The sequence below is a fragment of the Biomphalaria glabrata genome, chromosome 3 (genome assembly GCF_947242115.1).
Source record: "Biomphalaria glabrata chromosome 3, xgBioGlab47.1, whole genome shotgun sequence".
Classification (NCBI taxonomy): domain Eukaryota; kingdom Metazoa; phylum Mollusca; class Gastropoda; family Planorbidae; genus Biomphalaria; species Biomphalaria glabrata.
The window spans coordinates 12,563,270-12,581,183 of record NC_074713.1 but is presented as its reverse complement, the minus strand read 5'-3'; the positions used below and the strand labels follow the sequence as shown (position 1 = coordinate 12,581,183).

Sequence of the window (17,914 nt, the reverse complement as noted above, 5' to 3'; positions counted from 1 at the left end):
CTTATCATCGTCATCTTAATATGATAAAAATCACTAAGTTACTATAATTTATAGACATTTATAATAATGCATTTTTTTAATACCAGTATGTATTATCTGCCGGCACATTTGATTTCTTAAATGTCACATGACAATTTGCACACCCCTGCCATAACACATTCTGACCAAACAAATAAATGTATACATTTGGCACCTGAAGTTATAAACGTAAGGTAAAAAAAAAAGATATACACCTTTTGTTTTTTAAATTTCTTTTATTACAAACCAAACAAAATATCAAAAGTCTCAACCAGACAGACTGAATGTATGAGTGAGATGAATAAGTTTAAGAAGTTTATCACTATCAATATGGGCAATTAAAATATAATAAGAATAAAAAAAATTAAAAATATACAATCCAGATGATAGTAGCAGCAAAGTAATTTCAAATTTCTTGCTTGATACAATGGATCAATTCCTAACACAGTTAACCTGAAAATACATACAAGTTCAAATTAATACTAAAATAAAGTTTCAGCAATGGATAAATATAAAACAAAAAAGTCATTAAATTTAAATTGGTAAACTATTCTAGAAATTAGATAAGTTTAAATTAACATAACATTTTATAAAGTGAATCAATCCTTTTTTTTTTCTGAAAAGAAAATGTTAAAACTAGTCTAAATCAATAAAAAATAAATCATCAGGGAAAAATGCTAAGAGAATATTAAAAAGAACAAAAATAATAAAAAAAAAAGACTTAAGGAACTGCTTTTGTTTCATATATCAACATAAAATATTTCAAACTTCTCTCAAAATAAAACAAACAAAAAAGCCAATGAAATATGGTAGTTTCATAAACAAAAATTATAACTGAATCCATTGAATGCTTACTTCCCTCATCAATCGCATTCTTAGCTTTGTTAATCTTATCTTGCACATACAGATCACTTAAATTCAAGCAAGTTACCTTCAAAAACAATATCATACACTAAATGATGGCTGCTCTAGACATTTGAAATTACAAGATACTTAACTGTACACAATACAGGATTTTCATACTAAATCAATCAAAGTTATCTACTTCGTTGACATTTTAGAACGCTTGTATTTAAGATCTGGTTTACCATTGCCAAGACAGAGTGAAAAGAATAAAAAGCAATATGGATAAATGTGAAGGCAATATATTGGAACTTAGAATACACTGCTTGTCACTACTTTCTAAAAAAGCTGAACTCAATTTATAGATTTGCTCTCATTTATGGCCAGTTCCCGAGAAAAAGGACTTACTATGTCATCAATCTTCAAAATGCTACGCACAGTTTCAGCAGCCAAATTGATCGCACTGACAGTAACTAAAATTGGCTGAACTACACTTTCTTCTAAGATGTTGGTAATGGCGCCCTGTCAAAATAAACAAAAATAAATAAATAAATGCATTAAAATAAAATAATTTACACTACTTAACAAATGCAAGGGAATGTTTTAAAATTTTACCTTTCTAACATTGATGCCAGCTGTCCTTTCTCCTCTTGCATGTCTTGTCCTCAGCTCTGTAACAGTTGCTATAGGGTTTAAACCAGCATTTTCAGCCAAAGTAAATGGAATAACTTCTAAAGCTTCAGCAAAGGCACGGAAGCAGTATTGTTCAATGCCTGTCAATGTGTTAGCATACTCCATAAGTTTCAGAGACAGTTCAATTTCAGGAGCTCCTCCACCAGCTATCAGAGCTCTGAGAAAACAAATTATCTTCTAGCCAAAAGTTGTATATAAAATCATAAGCAATGAAATCAATTTCAATATATATATGGGAAAGGACCAATGGCGAACACTTTTGTGCCAGTTTTTAGTTTAGAATTTTTAACTCCGCAATGGTTAAACTTATTTAAAAAATGAAAACATCTGCGGACTCCTCAGCTATTGGGCGATAAAACTAAATTTGAATCTTTTTTCCATATCAGCTATTAAATTTATAATTCAAGTCAACTTGCGGTAGGGGTCGGACCTAATCAGCGAACGCAATTTTCGCGGGAGTCCTAATGAGCGAAAGGCCGTAAAAAATAGAGAAATAGCATGTTAAAATATAGGAAATTATGCTTCAATTAGTTCTATCATCTAACTTCTTCCATGAAACATTATGACTATTGTCCTCCTTGTGACATTAGGCCTAAATTTGTTTTCACTTTTCTGGTGCTCCACATCTCTTTTCTCTGCTCGGAACTGATGTCTATATAGCCTACGAAATCTTCGATCAAATATTTTTCTTTTAGAGAAAGAAAGAAACTACAAAATTCTATTTCGCCTCCACCATATTGGCTAGTCCACGTCATTTCACTCCCCATTTCATAAACTCTCGTTACTGTGACTATTTTTTTTAAGAACACATGTTCAGTGCACTTAATTTAATCATCAACTCGACCCTCCCCCCCACACACACACACGCACGCTGATTGACCCAAAGGCAGATCCCGAATGCGATGGATTGATGATGTATGGGGGGCAGATCTACAACAGCTTGGGTTTCGGGCATGAAGACGATTTCGAAAAGGCTCAGGAGAAATCTTGTAATTTTATACATGTATATTATATGATAATTCTTATATTTATTACTAAATATATAGTTCGCCTTTTTTCGCTCCTGAAATCGAATATTTTCTCCTGGAAAACTCTTGGAAATCTCCTGAAATCCTAATCTCAGAATGGTGGGGGAACCCTGTGAAAATGAATTCTGATCTTTTAAACATTTATACACATATGATAGTAACATATGATTAGTAACAAGAGGTTAACCAGCCAGTTAAAAAAAGGAGGACGGCAAAACAGATGCCCCCCCCCCCCACTATAAGCCGTAAGCGCTGTTAAGATCAACTGAAGCGTCATTTCACCCTCAATGGCACAGAGGAAAGTAACTACCAGCATATGAGCTCTGAGAGACTGTTGGAGAGCTGCGAGTCAAACATTTTAGACCAGGGTTTCTGCACCAAAGTCTAATTGAAATTCAAGGAGTTTTCAAGGAGAAATTTAAAAATTCCAGGACATAAGAGTTCGCGCCAAAAAATAAAAAAAAATATTTATAGCCCATATATATATATATATATAGGTTGGAATAATTTAGATTTGATTACTAAATAAAAATAACTTACTCAAGATATTCAAAACATGCAAAAAAATACATTATAAACTAGTACGAGTGTAAGGCCTACCATAAAACGCATCCTGAACATCCATTCTTTACAATATATTTACATATATACAAGGGTTTTTAATGTTTTTTAGAGTCCACTGATCTCCCTCACTTTGGTTTCCATTTCCAAAGTAAGTTTTTCAATCTGCTCTTTTTTAAGCTTTGCAGAGCGACGTAAAGCATTGGATTCTATTAAAAATTTGTGACTGTTAGTGTTTTCTGCTTTTTCTGCAAGCTTGTCCGCAGAGTCAGTGAGGCTTGTAATGTCCCTTTCGAACCTAGCTTTTTTGGATTTCATAGCCTCAAGTTCTTCAAATTGATCGTTTCTTTTCCTTTTTAGGTTCTTTCTTTTTTCCTCCTCAGCCCTTTCTTCCAGATAAATTCTATACTTTGATCTGGCTGAAGCAGCAGCCATTCGCATGCCTGAAGAAATTGTTACATTTTTAATTCCTCCCATTGCTTCAATGCTGTTACAAATCATTCTCTTGGCTATAAGTGTTCTCTCCATCATGTTGACGCACATTGTCTCTTTATTGGTACTGAAACCTCTCTCGACCTGGGCTTGGCCATGAGACAGAATCAAAATTCCTCTTATTAGTGCCCATAGTTTACTGAATTCACTGTTAATATGTTGATTAAAAAAAGTATCCAGTCTATCACATTGGATACTAAAGGACTGGAATACTATGGAATTTGTGGTGACAATGGAACTGTGCCACTGGGTGAATTCCGACTTGATATCATCACAGTCATCTGCGCTGACACGGCCAAGCTCAACTAAGTAGCTCAAAGTGGCATCTAAGTCTCTTAAAGAACCATCAAAATCTTCTACAATGTTTTTAGGCTGTAGCCATTTCAAACACTGGACAAGCTGATTTTTCAGTGGAGATTTTGTCATTAATTTTATGGCTGTTGTTACCAGAAACTTTCTGCTCTCCATCTGGAAGTTGAAAATATCCCTTGCACTGGCTTTACTCTTAATTTCCTTGACAGCAGATTTGGCTTTAAAACCTATGTCAACTTCTCCAGGAGGCAGAAGATTTTTTATATCTGACAAATCTGCACTAAGCAGTGCTGTAACTGAAGTGCATTCTTTAAAGACAGCTGGTGTCACAAATCTTTGCAACAATGACCGAAGCATGTTGAAGAGGTCTTGGGCCATAAAGGGCAACAGTGGTGCATCTGTTTGATATCTTTTTAAAAAAGGTTGCAAAACCTTTGCAATGGATATGAAGCTTTCAATTTTGGCAATTAGTAGTACATCATCCATACAGCCTTTCAGGTGCTCAAAAGACTTTGTGTTGATTGCCTTTTTAGCAGTAATTAAAGACTGAATGAATTTTTTTACGTGGGGCCATACTTTGAGAGCTCTCTCTGCCACCTCAACATTCTCCACCCATCGATGCTGACAGTGTTCAAGAGGAAAATCACTGCTGCCAGTTAGTGATGTGAAGTCTTCCCTTCTTGCTGGGGTATCTTTGAAAAGCCAAGACAGCGATGAGAAAAAATGACCCAGTTCCCAGCCAGTTGATGCAAGGCCTGCACGAAAAGCATTGTGCATTGTATGAAGCCCACAACTGCCAATGTCCACAAACTTTTTTTCTGATGCTTTCTGGAGGTCCTCACTGAGTAATTTGAACAAGGCCCAGTTGACATTGGGGCCATCCATTGATATCTGAACAACACTTTTTCCGTCAAAGTGAAAGTTTTCACATAATTTTTGGTGCATATCTTGAGCAGTAGCATGACCCAGGAAAGCAGAGCCATAGTATCTTGTAACAACCTAAAGTTGGGAAATTCAAAAAATATTTAGCATATAGATAGATACAATTATATTCAGTCTTATCTCATTAACAATTCTACAATCATCATTAATATTGAATATTTATTTTCATTATAATTAGATAGCACTCATGCATCTTTAGGTTTAATTTAACCTATTTAGTGTAGGCCTAATTATAATTTAATTAAACAAATCAACTCACCCTTATCTGTATCCCAGTATCTGACATGCATATCCATTTGTTTCTTGTTTAGTTCTCGATTTAGAGATTCGTCAAACAATAGTACAAAACCATCATTCACAGTTTTGAGCTTGTCCTTTAGAAGATCCTGGAAATAAGGACCAAGCCCAAAAGACACAAGATAGGATATTTTGTCTTTTCCACAAGACATTTTTTTAGCTATGTTGCTGTCAGGAAACATTCGAGCAAAATGATCAGCAATATCATGGCAACTGTTATATGAGTAATGAGAACACACCACTTTCAAAGCCCATAGTATCTCTGCGTTGATTGTCTCCTCTGTGGTCACGTGAGATTTGATTGATGATTGCGCCTGGGTTGACGTAGAGGTTGTTGGTATATTTTGGCTAGGATCAATGACTTGAGCAGCTTGCACCTGTGGGGTTGGTGGCATAGCTGTAGGACAAGTGACAGTCGCTGTAACTGTAGCAGCCTTTTTAGCAAATATGGGTGCAATCATTAAGCAGCCATCTGACTTTCCAGACTCTCGCTTGTGTTTATCTGATTTCATATGAGATTTAAGTGCTGCTTCACCCATGCATAATATGTCAATTTGTTTTTTACAATGACGACAAAAGGCTTTGGTGTCACTGACGGATGATTTTTGAAGCCAAGATCTGTAAATATCTTTTTTCAAGCCAAAGCGCATTAAACGATGTCCCGTATTTAGGCATTGTAATACAAATGTAGGTTATACTTATAGATCTAGATTTGGATATCTAGTATTCTAGGACAGTCCGATCAGATGATAGAACAATCAAGTCTCAAGACTAGAGCTACGTAACAGACTATAAATCTCTAGCTTAGGCTTAGATAAAGACTTGATTAAAGTTAAACCAAAGCCAAAGCACAAATCACAATAAAAGAAACGTAGATCATATACTTTATAGATCTCGAATAATCTAGATCTAGTAATAATAATCTAGTCTAGATATATTTAGATCTAGGCCTAGATCTAATTATTAAATTCACAATGCACATAGATCTAAGTAATAATATGATCCGATGAAAATATAAAGGCACAAAATGAAACAGGAAAACAGTTTTGAAGATGCGTAACGTAAACTTTTGATCCAATTTGAATGAAAATCAACGTGTCCACTGAAAAAACGATCCGATATCGATGCTTTATATAGTGAAGGAGCGGTAAACACCTTCTGCGCAGACTCGGAAACGGTAATTTTGAATTTATTTCCGCCCGCGCCGGCCCATCCTCTAATAATTTTTTTTTTAAGCCGATTTTTTTTTTTTTTTCCAGATCGGCGAAATTCCAGGACATTTAAGGAGATATTTTAAAATTCCAGGAGATTTCAAGGACTTTTTCAGTTTTTTTGAAATTCAAGGAGATTCAAGGACATCCTTGAATTTCAGGAGGCCGCGGACACCCTGTTAGACGGAAAGAAAATGCGGGAAAATATGCTGGTCGTAACTGGGCGTAGTCATGTGAGCATGTAATGCACTCATCCTTAATCTTCGAAACTGAAGACATTGTGTTAAGGTTAAAAATAGGCCTATTATTTTAATATTTCAGTTTACAAACAATAACAATAGATAAGACAAAAAGAAAAACAGATTAAATCAGTCACTAAATTATCATTAAATGGCTTTTTTAAGCTTATTATAGGGGCTTTCGCTGAATAGGTTTTCAGTTAAAAAGGTCATTTTGAGCGAACACCCCATAATATATTTTTTTCAACGGAATAAATAGCCTTTGCTATTATAGCTAACTATTTCCTCATCTATTTAGAAGTACAATATGCAATTTTTTTTCGTCCGATGTCCATTGGTGCTTTAAAATCGCCTTAAGTTCAGACCTATTCTCGTTTATCCGGAAACGTTTTGAGAATGAAATTTCCATACATGTCAACTTTGACCTTCAGCTATGCTTTATTGTATGAGGGAAAACGAAAGTGAATATGTGGGAAATGTAGAAAAATGGAGTTTTTGTAATACCATTTTATTAGTTCTGCAGTTACTTTTGAAATAAATAAGAATGGATAAAAATTACGGGGAGGTGTTCGCTTAATATGCCATTTCGCTGATGGACCTTTCCTATATATATATATATATATATATATATATTTTTTTTTATATATATATTTTAAAGAACATTTTTAGTGCAAAAAAAAAAAAAAAAAAAAAGTATTGCGCTGAGACTTCTGTGTTCAATAGCATGTTAAACATTTTCATTTATATTATCAGTGGTGACTGAAAGCAACAGAAAGTTCACAAATTTGAGCGTGAATGGCATTTGAATGCAATTTCTTAAAAAAACAGTCAATTGCATAGCAAAAACTTAATGCATCTAGTAAATAGTTAAGTGAAGTGATATGTGCAAATATATATTTTTTTAAAGCAGTTTGCACACTGTGTTAAGATTTTGCTGTGCTGTATCTAGCTATTCAACATTTCTATTTTTTTATTGGTTTATCTCTTGTCGAAAAACATTTGAAACAGTTTAATTAGTCATCAACCCAGACCACATGAGGATGTGAAAAAGAACAGTCAAGTGCATAGCAAAAACTTAATGCATCTAGTAAATAGTTAAGTGCAGTGATATGTGCAAATATTTTTTTAAAGTAGTTTGCACACTGGGTTAAGATTTTGCTGTGCTGTATCTAGCTATTCAACATTTCTATTTTTAGATTGGTTCATCTCTTGTGGAAAAACATTTGCAACAGTTAAATTAGCCATCAACCCAGACCACATGAGGATTATCGAATTCGGTGTAGCTGTTTCAAAGCCATTTTACAGTCACTACATCATGTGAAAGCGCCCATGCTCTTCTTCACACACACAACCCATGTTTTATGTTTACTGTGATAGATGTAATGTGCATGTGGCCTAATCAGGGTCTAAAAATGACTATGCTATTGTGAGAAACAAAGACTTCTCTGAAATAAGCTACATCTATCATCCATATAGACTCCCAATAAAATGTAAAAATAAATGTATAAATATACAGAAATCTATAAGCTACCTTTTCTTAACAAGACACCTAATAACACACAAAGCATCATGCAAAGATCTATCAGCTTCTTCCAAGACCAGCTTGTTAGAGCCACGTATTAAAACTGTAACTGTCTGCCCAGGATTAGCAATACCTGTAATCTGTAATAGAAATATATTAATGAATCACAAACATTATTATTGAAAGTAGAGAGATAAAAAAAAACATTAATGAAACAAGTCTAGATATTCATCAGCATTTTCAACATCCTCACAGTTCACTAGGAACAGGTCTGTGAAATTTCATCTTTTGAAAAGGTAGAGTAGCTAATGAAACTGAATGAAAATAAAATATCAACCTTTACAATCTTGCCACTACCAGCTTGAACTTCTTCAACAAGCTCTGCAGTACCCAAATACTCAGGCAAAAAGTGGTCAACACTTGCAATAGGACGGCAACCCAAAGTCTGCAGAAAACAAAAATTTTAATATCTTATTACATTTATATAGGTGACATTAATTAGCAATTTGATAACAGGCATTAGCCACACATACAAAGTGCTGAATGACAGGACTAGACTTAAACAGCATTTAATTCAATTAAAGGTATTTACCTTACACACAAATTCAACATCTTCCCTTTCTACATCTTTAACAACTAAAATTTTCATCTTCGCTAGAAAATGAAGGGCTAGGTCTGAAACAGCATCCCTGGATAAAAAAATTTGGATCAATGCTATCAGGTACTGGTAAATCAAATCTCAAAAACATAAGTTTTAAATTGTGGTGATCAATCACAAAGCAGTTATTTTTTTTTTACTAAAAATTACTAAAATAAAGGGAACTATGTTTTTTTAAAAATATTACTATATATACTACTATATATCTATGAGCTTTTTTTTTTTTACACTAACATAAGTGAAAATCAAATTTAACATGACTTGAGTATCAATCTAATATCAACAAATTTATCATTAACAAAACAAATAAAATTTACCTTAAAATAGATTTCTGAATGAGAAGAACATTACATCCTGCTTTTTTAATTTTTTTGACAATTTCCAGAATATAGGCTCTCTCTTCTCGAAGCACTCTGTCCATCTGAGTGTAATCAGACACTATAACTTGATTATCCATCTGTCCAGACAAACAATCATCCACAATAGATTTACATCATTATTATTTAATCAGACCCTATAACTTAATTATCCACCTGTCCAGACAAACAATCATCCACAATAGATTTACATCATTATTATTTAATCAGACCCTATAACTTAATTATCCACCTGTCCAGACAACAATCATCCACAATAGATTTACATTATTACTTCAAAAAATGCAATTATACTAATTGGTAATACTAATACTAATTTAACCAAAAAAATATGATGCAATTATTTCTTACATCAGTCTTGGGTGGAGAAATACAGAATTGAATAAGACCAACTTTAGCTTTTTCTACTTTGGTAGGACCACCTGCGCTTAATGTCTTACTGCTGAACACCAAACCTTCAATAAGTTCTGTATCTTCAACAGTGCCCCTGAAAGGTGACAATACTTCAATCAAGGCTGGACATTTAGGATTCATTACTTACTAAATGATTCTTTACAACAACCTTAAACTGACTTAACTAAACTAATGAATAGCTTTAATTGTATTGATGCTAAATAAAATGTAAAAAAAAAGTTATTTTTTTAACCACACAGCCAAAAACTATTTAAAAAAACACATTTTCAACAATTATGGGCTATGTGGAAACTTTAAAGTGTGAACAATATTAAAAAGATATCTAAATAGTAGACAATATGTTGACATTTAAAAAACAAAAAACAATTCTTTGGTCAATTTTGGAAGTTTGGAAAATGATGTTCTCTACCATTTATAAGCATTTATTTTTTTAGTTAAAGCAATCAACATGTAATAATAAAATGACATTATACAATTTAAACGAGCCACCATAGAGAGAAGTTACTTACTAACCTACTACAGCAGTACGATGTGTTGTTTACAATACAGTCCTAAGGCGTTGCAATTTTTAAAACTTTACAATAAGAAGAGTGATAATGTCTTGTTTAGTTCAGTGAAAACTGGAGGTGTATAGCTTTTTTTCTCTTTCTCTTAGTTTTTTTGAATGAATATGTTTATACCCCTTATTCAGGAGTATTTTTGAAGTGTCTTTATAATCTATAGGTATACTAGGTAAATGACATATTTTAAACAAGTCAAATTTGATGTTCTTTGTTTTATTTTTTAAAGTTGTTTATTTATTAGTATTAGATCTAGATTTCCATTTTTTATTCAAAGCTACCTCTCTTGGCTTAAGGTATAATGAGCATTTTTCAAAAGAGAAATTAGAGATAATGGGTTAATATTACTGAAAAATGTACAAGTTTTTTTTTTATAACCTAGACATTATTACTTCCACCATCAAAATTATTTATTTTTCCATCTATGGATTGTGACATGAATGGTAAGAAAATGTCTTTTATATCATCAAAACATTCTCAACAGAACAGCTAATACTGTAATACAAGGAAATGTAGTCATCAAATCTTCTTCATTAAATTTAACAACTAATAAATAGCTACTTACCCCAATTTCTTTACAATCTTTATATCCTTAAGATCAACATTTTTAGCTGTTATTGGATCGATTACTTTCATAACTGCGTCAACAGCAATAGGTGATAAAATTGATGAGTACTGGGATACAACCTAAAATAAAGTTTCACTATTTGTTTAGAAAATAAATAAATTAATTAAAAAAAAAAAAAGTTTTTTTTTTTACAATATTAAATAACATGTTAAATAAAGGTTATTAAAATGTACATACCTTAGAGTTGAGAGATGTGGAAGCACTTTTCAATAATGATTCTCTATCAGAAAGATCAAGAGGTGTAACCATTGATTCTAGAATTTCTGTTGATTTTACAGCAGCTCTTTGAAAAGCTTCAGATATCACAGTTGGGTGAATGCCTAAATTGAAGTATAAAAATAAGCTTAGTTTAAATGTCCAAATCGAGGACCAAAGAAATCTGAATAGAGCAGTAAATCTGAATTTCAGAAACGCACCTCTGGCTAACAAATTAGCACTAGCATCCAGAAAACTTCCTGCCAACACAACAACAGAAGTAGTGCCATCTCCAGCTTCAATGTCTTGAGCCTTCGATAACTCTACTAGCTGTTAAGAAAACAAAAAAAAATGAAAATGATTAACTTTTTTTTTACAAACATAACTTTAAAAAAAATTAATGTAAGCACCCACAAATCTACTATTTCAATACTATATTCTACAAACTATTTCATGCAAATTATTAGGTCTAAAACATTATTTTAAATAAAAAATAGAAATGAACATTCTTAATAATAAAAATTATGTAGGATATGTAAGCACCCACAAATCCCAGTCTGTTACCTCCTATCACCTTGATAAGATCTAAACAAACTGGGTGAAGCAATGCTTTCTTTAATGTATGACAGTCTAAAAACAACATGCTAATCTTCAAACATGTCTGTGGAAAGCCTGTCAATAAATGAAAAAAAAACAACAACTAATTTTACATTTAAATGCAAACTAGTACATACCATTTTGGCAGCAGGATGAAGGACTTGCATCTGTTTAAGAATTGTTGCACCATCATTAGTAATTGTAACATCTCCATTGGCAGCTTGAATCTAAAATTATAACAGAAACTGTAATGCAAAATAGCTAGCATAATGTCAAAACATACACTTGTGTTATAAATAGTTAATACTAACAAATAAAAAAAAATACCATTTTATCCATGCCTCTGGGTCCTAAGCTTGTTCGAATAGCATCAGCAACAGCTGTGAAAAAACAATGCATCAAAACTCTGGTCATCTTAGGCAATGCATTATACTTACATTAGTTAAGATCCTAAAAATATTATATTACTCCATCAGTTTAAAAGTCTTCATATTATTTCAGAACAGGTCTGTGTAGCTTTTCATCACATAGAGGATTTAAAACAGGAAACACAAATTAACCAAGCATGAGTTGCAAATATATCTCTGTAATGTATAGTCACCAGATGAGTGTATAAGTGAAGAGAAACAAATGTGCACAGGTTAATGCCACTAACAGAACTAATGATTCATTACAAGTCCAATCACTTTTAAAGTACATTATTGTATACTTATATATTTTTTCACATGTATTAGCTTAAAAAAAACTAGCTTCAAAGTACAATATTAAATATTTTAAGCAAAATCTCAAAGCATAATTTGTTTTTCATTTTCCTCCCTTGATTCTAATAGGTGAAAGCCTTGATTTTTTATTTATCACTTATACAAAGAAATTAAAGTAATTAGCTTGATTCCAATCCATAAACTAATATTAAAGCTTCCCATTCAATCTCCATCAGAAAACAGTTCTTCATAAAATGTGCTCAGTACAGGTCTGTGAAAACTTTCATCACATGGAGAGTTGTAAAACATGCATATCCCAATTATTAAAAATTTGTTTTTATACATTGCCGGTTTCCTTCAGTCATAGAACAACTATGGTTTATTTATATAGATAGATGAAAGCCTTGGATTTGCTAAGTTGAACAAGGTTGCACACACAGCAATTCCCCACTCTCCAAAGGATGACTAGCAATACCTATATTTTATTTATTATGTAATTTTTTGAAGCAATGGAACAATTTCTTCTATTTATAAGGAGATATTAATGTTTTATTGTATTAGAATATACGGTTTTGTTTGATGGAATGTCTCTCCTTAATGAATCCACTTTTAGTATTTTAATATCCTTTTTCTTTCCCATTGAAAGAAAAATTTTCCTTACAAAAAAGTTTTTACTAAAAGAATTTTTTTTTTTTAATTTGATTTTTGAAGTACATTTGCTTGACATATACTTCTCTAGATCTAAAAGTGTGACTAAATGGTATGGGTGAAGCTAGAAATTAAACAAATACACACATTTTCCCAGTAAAAAAATGAAAATGATCAAATTAAGCTTTTTTTCAACCCAAAGCAGTAAAACCATTCAGCAAATGTGGGAATGTTGAAATATATGCTAATTAAAATTTTTGTTGTTATTATTGCAAAGAAATTGTATTATGGTCACTACTAAAATGATTCATTCAATTCTTTTATAAGTTTATTAAGTTAGGTAATTAGGATACCACTGGTAAATCTAGTGATGAAATTTGTTTTAAAAAAATCTTAAAGACAAAAACTGACAAGTGCCTGTGATTTTCATGGTCTCGTGCAATGAACCTTATACTAAAATATTTGGGGATAATAATTCCACGCTTTCTTTTAGTTACAGGTATTTATAACACATTATAATATTATAATATTATAGGCATGCTACTGTGTCAGCACATTCAATACTTTTACCAAGGGTATAATTTTTCCTATCATAATGTTTTGCACCTAATTTCTATGTTAAGATTTTATATCCAGTGTTCAAATGTGAAATAATAAGAGCTAATAAAAAACAAATTACAAAAAATACAAGTATATAACCAAATGTGTACCAGAAATTAAGCACACAAGTTGATCTCATGGTCATCTCCATCAGAAAACATTTCCTCATGTCTTAATCAGTACAGGTCTGTGAAACTTTCATCACATGGAGACAAATTATATGTGTAACAATCAAAACACAAAAGATATCACTATTTACAATAATATTGGCCTTCTTGTGTTCTCATTACTGACATTACAATGAAACAAGTCATTTAAAAAAACAACACAAAAACTTGTGCATCAATTTTAGATATTAAATGTTCCTATTTCTTTTTTACAATTGCCAAATAGTTACATACCATATTTTTGCATGTTTACACCTGCACAAATTACAAAATAAGTAAAAACAAAATCATACATCTATCATCCCTATATAGTACCCTGCATCTACAAAGCCTGACTACCGGCCATAAAATACTTTCATCTTTTCCTTTTTCAATACTCTATATTCTACAAACTATTTCATGCATATTATTAGGTCTAAAAAATTATTTTAAAATAAAAAATAGACAATGAACATTCTTAATAATAAAAATTATGTAGGATATGTAAGCACCCACAAATCCCAGTCTGTTACCTCCTATCACCTTGATAAGATCTAAACAAACTGGGTGAAGCAATGCTTACTTTAATGTATGACAGTCTAAAAACAACAATGTTAATCTTCAAACATGTCTGTGGAAAGCCTGTCAATAAAATGTTAAAAATAAATGTTCAGCATATCACGATCACACGATGTTTCAAAGCTCTCTTGCAGTAATAATAATAATTTTATTTATTTGTTAACAAACAAAATGTAGGCTCAAGGCGCTGTAAAAACATTACAAACATAAACACAACTGCTAAAATAACAGTTAATCTAAAAAAGTCTTAAACAAGTAGGTCTTAATGTTCTTCTTAAAAGTGGTATAGCATGTTGTCTGTCTGAGATCAATGGGGAGTGAGTTCCAAACCTTTGGTCCGTGAACTGAAAAAGCACGCAGACCGTAGCTTTTGAGGGAGAAACGTGGCACTACTAAAAGCGTTGAGTCCATTGAGCGCAGGGTTCTCTGGGGGACATATGGAGTAATCAGTTCGCTAAGGTACAAGGGCATCTCATTGTTATATATACACTGATGACAAAGTGTGGCGACCTTGTAATCGATTCTCGCTTTCACGGGAAGCCAATGGAGCGTGCGCAAGAGCGTAGTAGCAGAATCTTGTCTAGTTTTTTTAAGGACTATTCGAGCGGCGTTGTTCTGTATACGTTGCAGCTTGGCTATTTTGTCATCAGGTATACCTGCTAGCACGGCGTTGCAGTAGTCAAGGCGGGAGAGTATGAATGCCACAGCTAGCGTTTTTGTTGACTCCGTTGTTAAATATGGTCGGATCTGGCCTAATCTGCGCAGCTGCAGATAAAGACCTTTGCAGAGCTGATTTATGTGTGGGTCGAAAGATAGTGTTGAGTCGAAGAAAACTCCAAGATTCCGCACTACATGGACAAAAGGAACATGGCAGTTCGTGATAAAGAGAAAATCTGTGCTTTCAACTTTTGAGACATTGTTCCTAGTGCCAATCTTAATTATTTCTGTCTTGTCTTCGTTCATCTTGAGTTTATTTTCAACCATCCAATCGCTCACCCTTGCAACGGTACTACTGATTTTCTCTGCCAGATACGACACCTCTGAGGGTACTGATGAATCGTATAACTGTGAGTCATCGGCAAAGAAATGGTATAAGATGCCGGTTGGCCGTATGACACCGCTGAGTGGATATGTGTACATAGTGAACAGTACTGGGCCTAGAACTGATCCTTGGGGTACTCCGTACTTCAAAAATAAGCTTGTTGATTCCGTCCCGCTAACAACGACACTTTGGGTGCGTTCAGTCAGGTAGGATCCAAGCCACTTTAGGACGACTCCTGCTAAACCAAAAGTTGCAGAGAATCTGGCCATCATAATTTCATGGTCTAGCGTATCAAAGGCTGCGGACAAGTCCAGCATAGAAAGAATTGATATGTGGCCTTTGTCGGAATTGTGAAGTAAGTCGTTTAGTACCCTGACCACTGCTGTCTCTGTGCTACGGCACTTCCTATATGCAGATTGAAATTCTTCCAAGAGACAGTCTTACAATTACAATGTTACAAACTTACACTACAGTCAGTTGACTACACTATTAAATCTACAGCTATTACTAGTTAATACTAGCTAGATCTAACTCTAGTAATCTGACATAGTGATAGTGTCTTAGATTCTGCCAGGGGGTGGCAGTGATGAGTAACAAATACGAAACACTTACAACTTACAGTCACTTGCATTATCATTAATTTTAGAGACACTTTAGGCTAGGCTTAGCACAAAACAATAAAAAGTAATACATACAATTAGTCAATTACAAATACTGAAGTTGAACTTGAAGGATGAAAATTTGTAAACTTTACTTGTTTTTATTAACAAATTTTATTTTTTAAAAAATTATAAAATACTTCGAATGACAATTTTCGTATTCACTTATTCCATATGATTAATATTTAATATGAATATAATATAAAGAATTTTTAAGACTCAAGATCTAGACATTCTAGACTTATCTTTTATAATACAGGTGTTACTTCAAGAAATGATTACATCCCAGTTAAGTCTTATCTAAATTATCTATTCTATTCTAATTCTAGAGATTAATACAAATCAATGTAAACCTTTGCCGGCAGTTATATTGCTGTATCGAATTTGGGTGGGTTTATCTTTATCTTTGTACTCCGATCGGCTGACATTATCACCTCCTCCTCCATAAGCTCCAACCTGAGGCATTTTGAAAGTTTAATAAATCAGATGTTGTCCGATTCAATAGCGCGATGGATGATCGCCAAGGATGCTTCTGGAACTACACAAATATGGCCGCGTCCATGGAGAATGTGATTTTAAAAGTAGGATTTTCCGGTACGCTAGGACTTGTGCCGTGTATACAAAGCTTTACATTGTTTTATTAAAGAAAGTAGCTAGGTTTATTAATACACAAGATTTGTTATTTAATCATATTTATTTTTTAAATAGCTTGTTAATAAAATACGTTTTTAGATATATATAGATCTAAACTTCTAGACTCTATATTATATCTAGAAATCTCACTAAGACATTCTGTGACTAATGGTATATATATAAAAAAAAGTTGTAGACAACATTGTAAAATGGGTATTTAACACTAGATCTTGGTATTTTTTGCTGATTACATAAGGTTGTCATGGCTGGAAGTAGAAAATGCTTCCTAATAGCATGCGTCCAGTGGCGTAGCAAGTTACCCATGGGCCCGGGTTCAAGAATATCTTGGTGGGCCCCCTCCCCCAATAAGAAGAATTTAGTGTGTGACAAAACAATTAAGTAATCGTAATTTACAATAAGACATTCCAATGCAAGTAAGTTACTTTAAAAAAAAGAAGTAAATGCCATTACATTTGATTAATGTTCGTAGAACTTCTTAACAGATTAAACAACTTTAAGATGTTTCAAATGAATAAACAAATGTTTTATGAGTTCTATTTCCTATATTTCGTTATTTCCGTAAAATGCGTTGATCTTTAAAGTCTTCTCTTGAGTTTTCTTTCACAGTAATTAGTACATGGGCGTAGCCGGGCAACCCCCCCCCCCCGAAATGAAATCCTCTTCCCCCCCACCGATCGGAATCTAGTGACTGATTTTTTGCTTTTATTTTTTTTTTATTTTTATGTGAGATTTTAATAGTAAACCATCACTTGTCCCAGCACAGTCAATGATTTTTTAAAACCCCCTACCAGGTGTTTTTGCAGTTAAATTCCTCACTTCTATAAAACAAAAACAAAACAAAAAATGCAAACGACTATCCCGAAATTCCAAGAACACGGTTAAGGAAAAATTTGTTTTTAAAACCCCCTCTAAAATTTACGATAACCTCCCTCTTCAATATAAAAAAAGCAAATTACATGCTCAAAATTTTGAAGGGGTTTTGAGTTTAAACCCCCCCCCCTCTTCAGTAGGGTTTGAAGCTAAAACATATTATACCTCTTCAATATAAAAAAAAGCTAATTACGCACTCAAAATGTTATGAGAGTAGCTAAATGGGTTTTGACTCAGTTTTGAGTTTAAACCCCCCTTAAGCGGGGTTTGAAGGTAATAAATACCTCTTTAATATTAAAAACAAAGCAAATTATACACTCAAAATTCTATGAGTGTAGTCAAAAGAGTTTTGAGTTTTAAACCCCGCCAGCGGGGTTTGAAGCTAAAAATACATCTTCAATGTAAAAAAAAAAAGCAAATTACGCACT

General features: G+C 32.9%; 1 protein-coding gene and 2 non-coding genes across 4 annotated transcripts; all 3 read right to left on the bottom strand.

Annotated features, from left to right (window-relative positions):
- Positions 1 to 234: 234 nt before the first annotated feature.
- LOC106061800 (T-complex protein 1 subunit delta-like) lies at positions 235 to 16,549 on the bottom strand. Of its 2 annotated transcripts, XM_013220011.2 has the most exons (15): positions 16,316 to 16,549; positions 11,915 to 11,967; positions 11,725 to 11,814; positions 11,212 to 11,320; positions 10,973 to 11,115; positions 10,733 to 10,854; positions 9,545 to 9,680; positions 9,134 to 9,273; positions 8,751 to 8,847; positions 8,496 to 8,603; positions 8,168 to 8,298; positions 1,477 to 1,711; positions 1,270 to 1,383; positions 874 to 949; positions 235 to 471 (listed from the first exon to the last, which is right to left on the bottom strand). In XM_013220011.2, the coding sequence occupies exons 1-15, from the start codon at positions 16,425 to 16,427 to the stop codon at positions 467 to 469; spliced, it is 1,671 nt and encodes a 556-aa protein (XP_013075465.1). In that variant the 5' UTR covers positions 16,428 to 16,549; the 3' UTR covers positions 235 to 466. The 2 variants fall into 2 exon arrangements, with proteins under 2 accessions (XP_013075465.1, XP_013075466.1); XM_013220012.2 differs by lacking the exon at positions 874 to 949 and having other exon boundaries at positions 16,316 to 16,548.
- LOC129925498 (small nucleolar RNA SNORA79) lies at positions 11,522 to 11,668 on the bottom strand. Its single transcript, XR_008777263.1, has one exon. It is a non-coding gene; the product is annotated as a small nucleolar RNA SNORA79 (small nucleolar RNA).
- LOC129925496 (small nucleolar RNA SNORA79) lies at positions 14,183 to 14,330 on the bottom strand. The gene has a single exon (XR_008777261.1). It is a non-coding gene; the product is annotated as a small nucleolar RNA SNORA79 (small nucleolar RNA).
- Positions 16,550 to 17,914: the final 1,365 nt, after the last annotated feature.

Coding starts and splice junctions, on each gene's coding strand:
- LOC106061800 (XM_013220011.2), bottom strand. CDS start 16,427: ATGCCTCAGGTTGGAGCTTATGGAGGAGGAGGTGATAATGTCAGCCGA. Junction 11,815..11,914: donor CCAGAGGCATGGATAAAATG/GTATTTTTTTTT, acceptor TTATAATTTTAG/ATTCAAGCTGCCAATGGAGA. Junction 9,274..9,544: donor TTTCTCCACCCAAGACTGAT/GTAAGAAATAAT, acceptor TTGTCTGGACAG/ATGGATAATCAAGTTATAGT.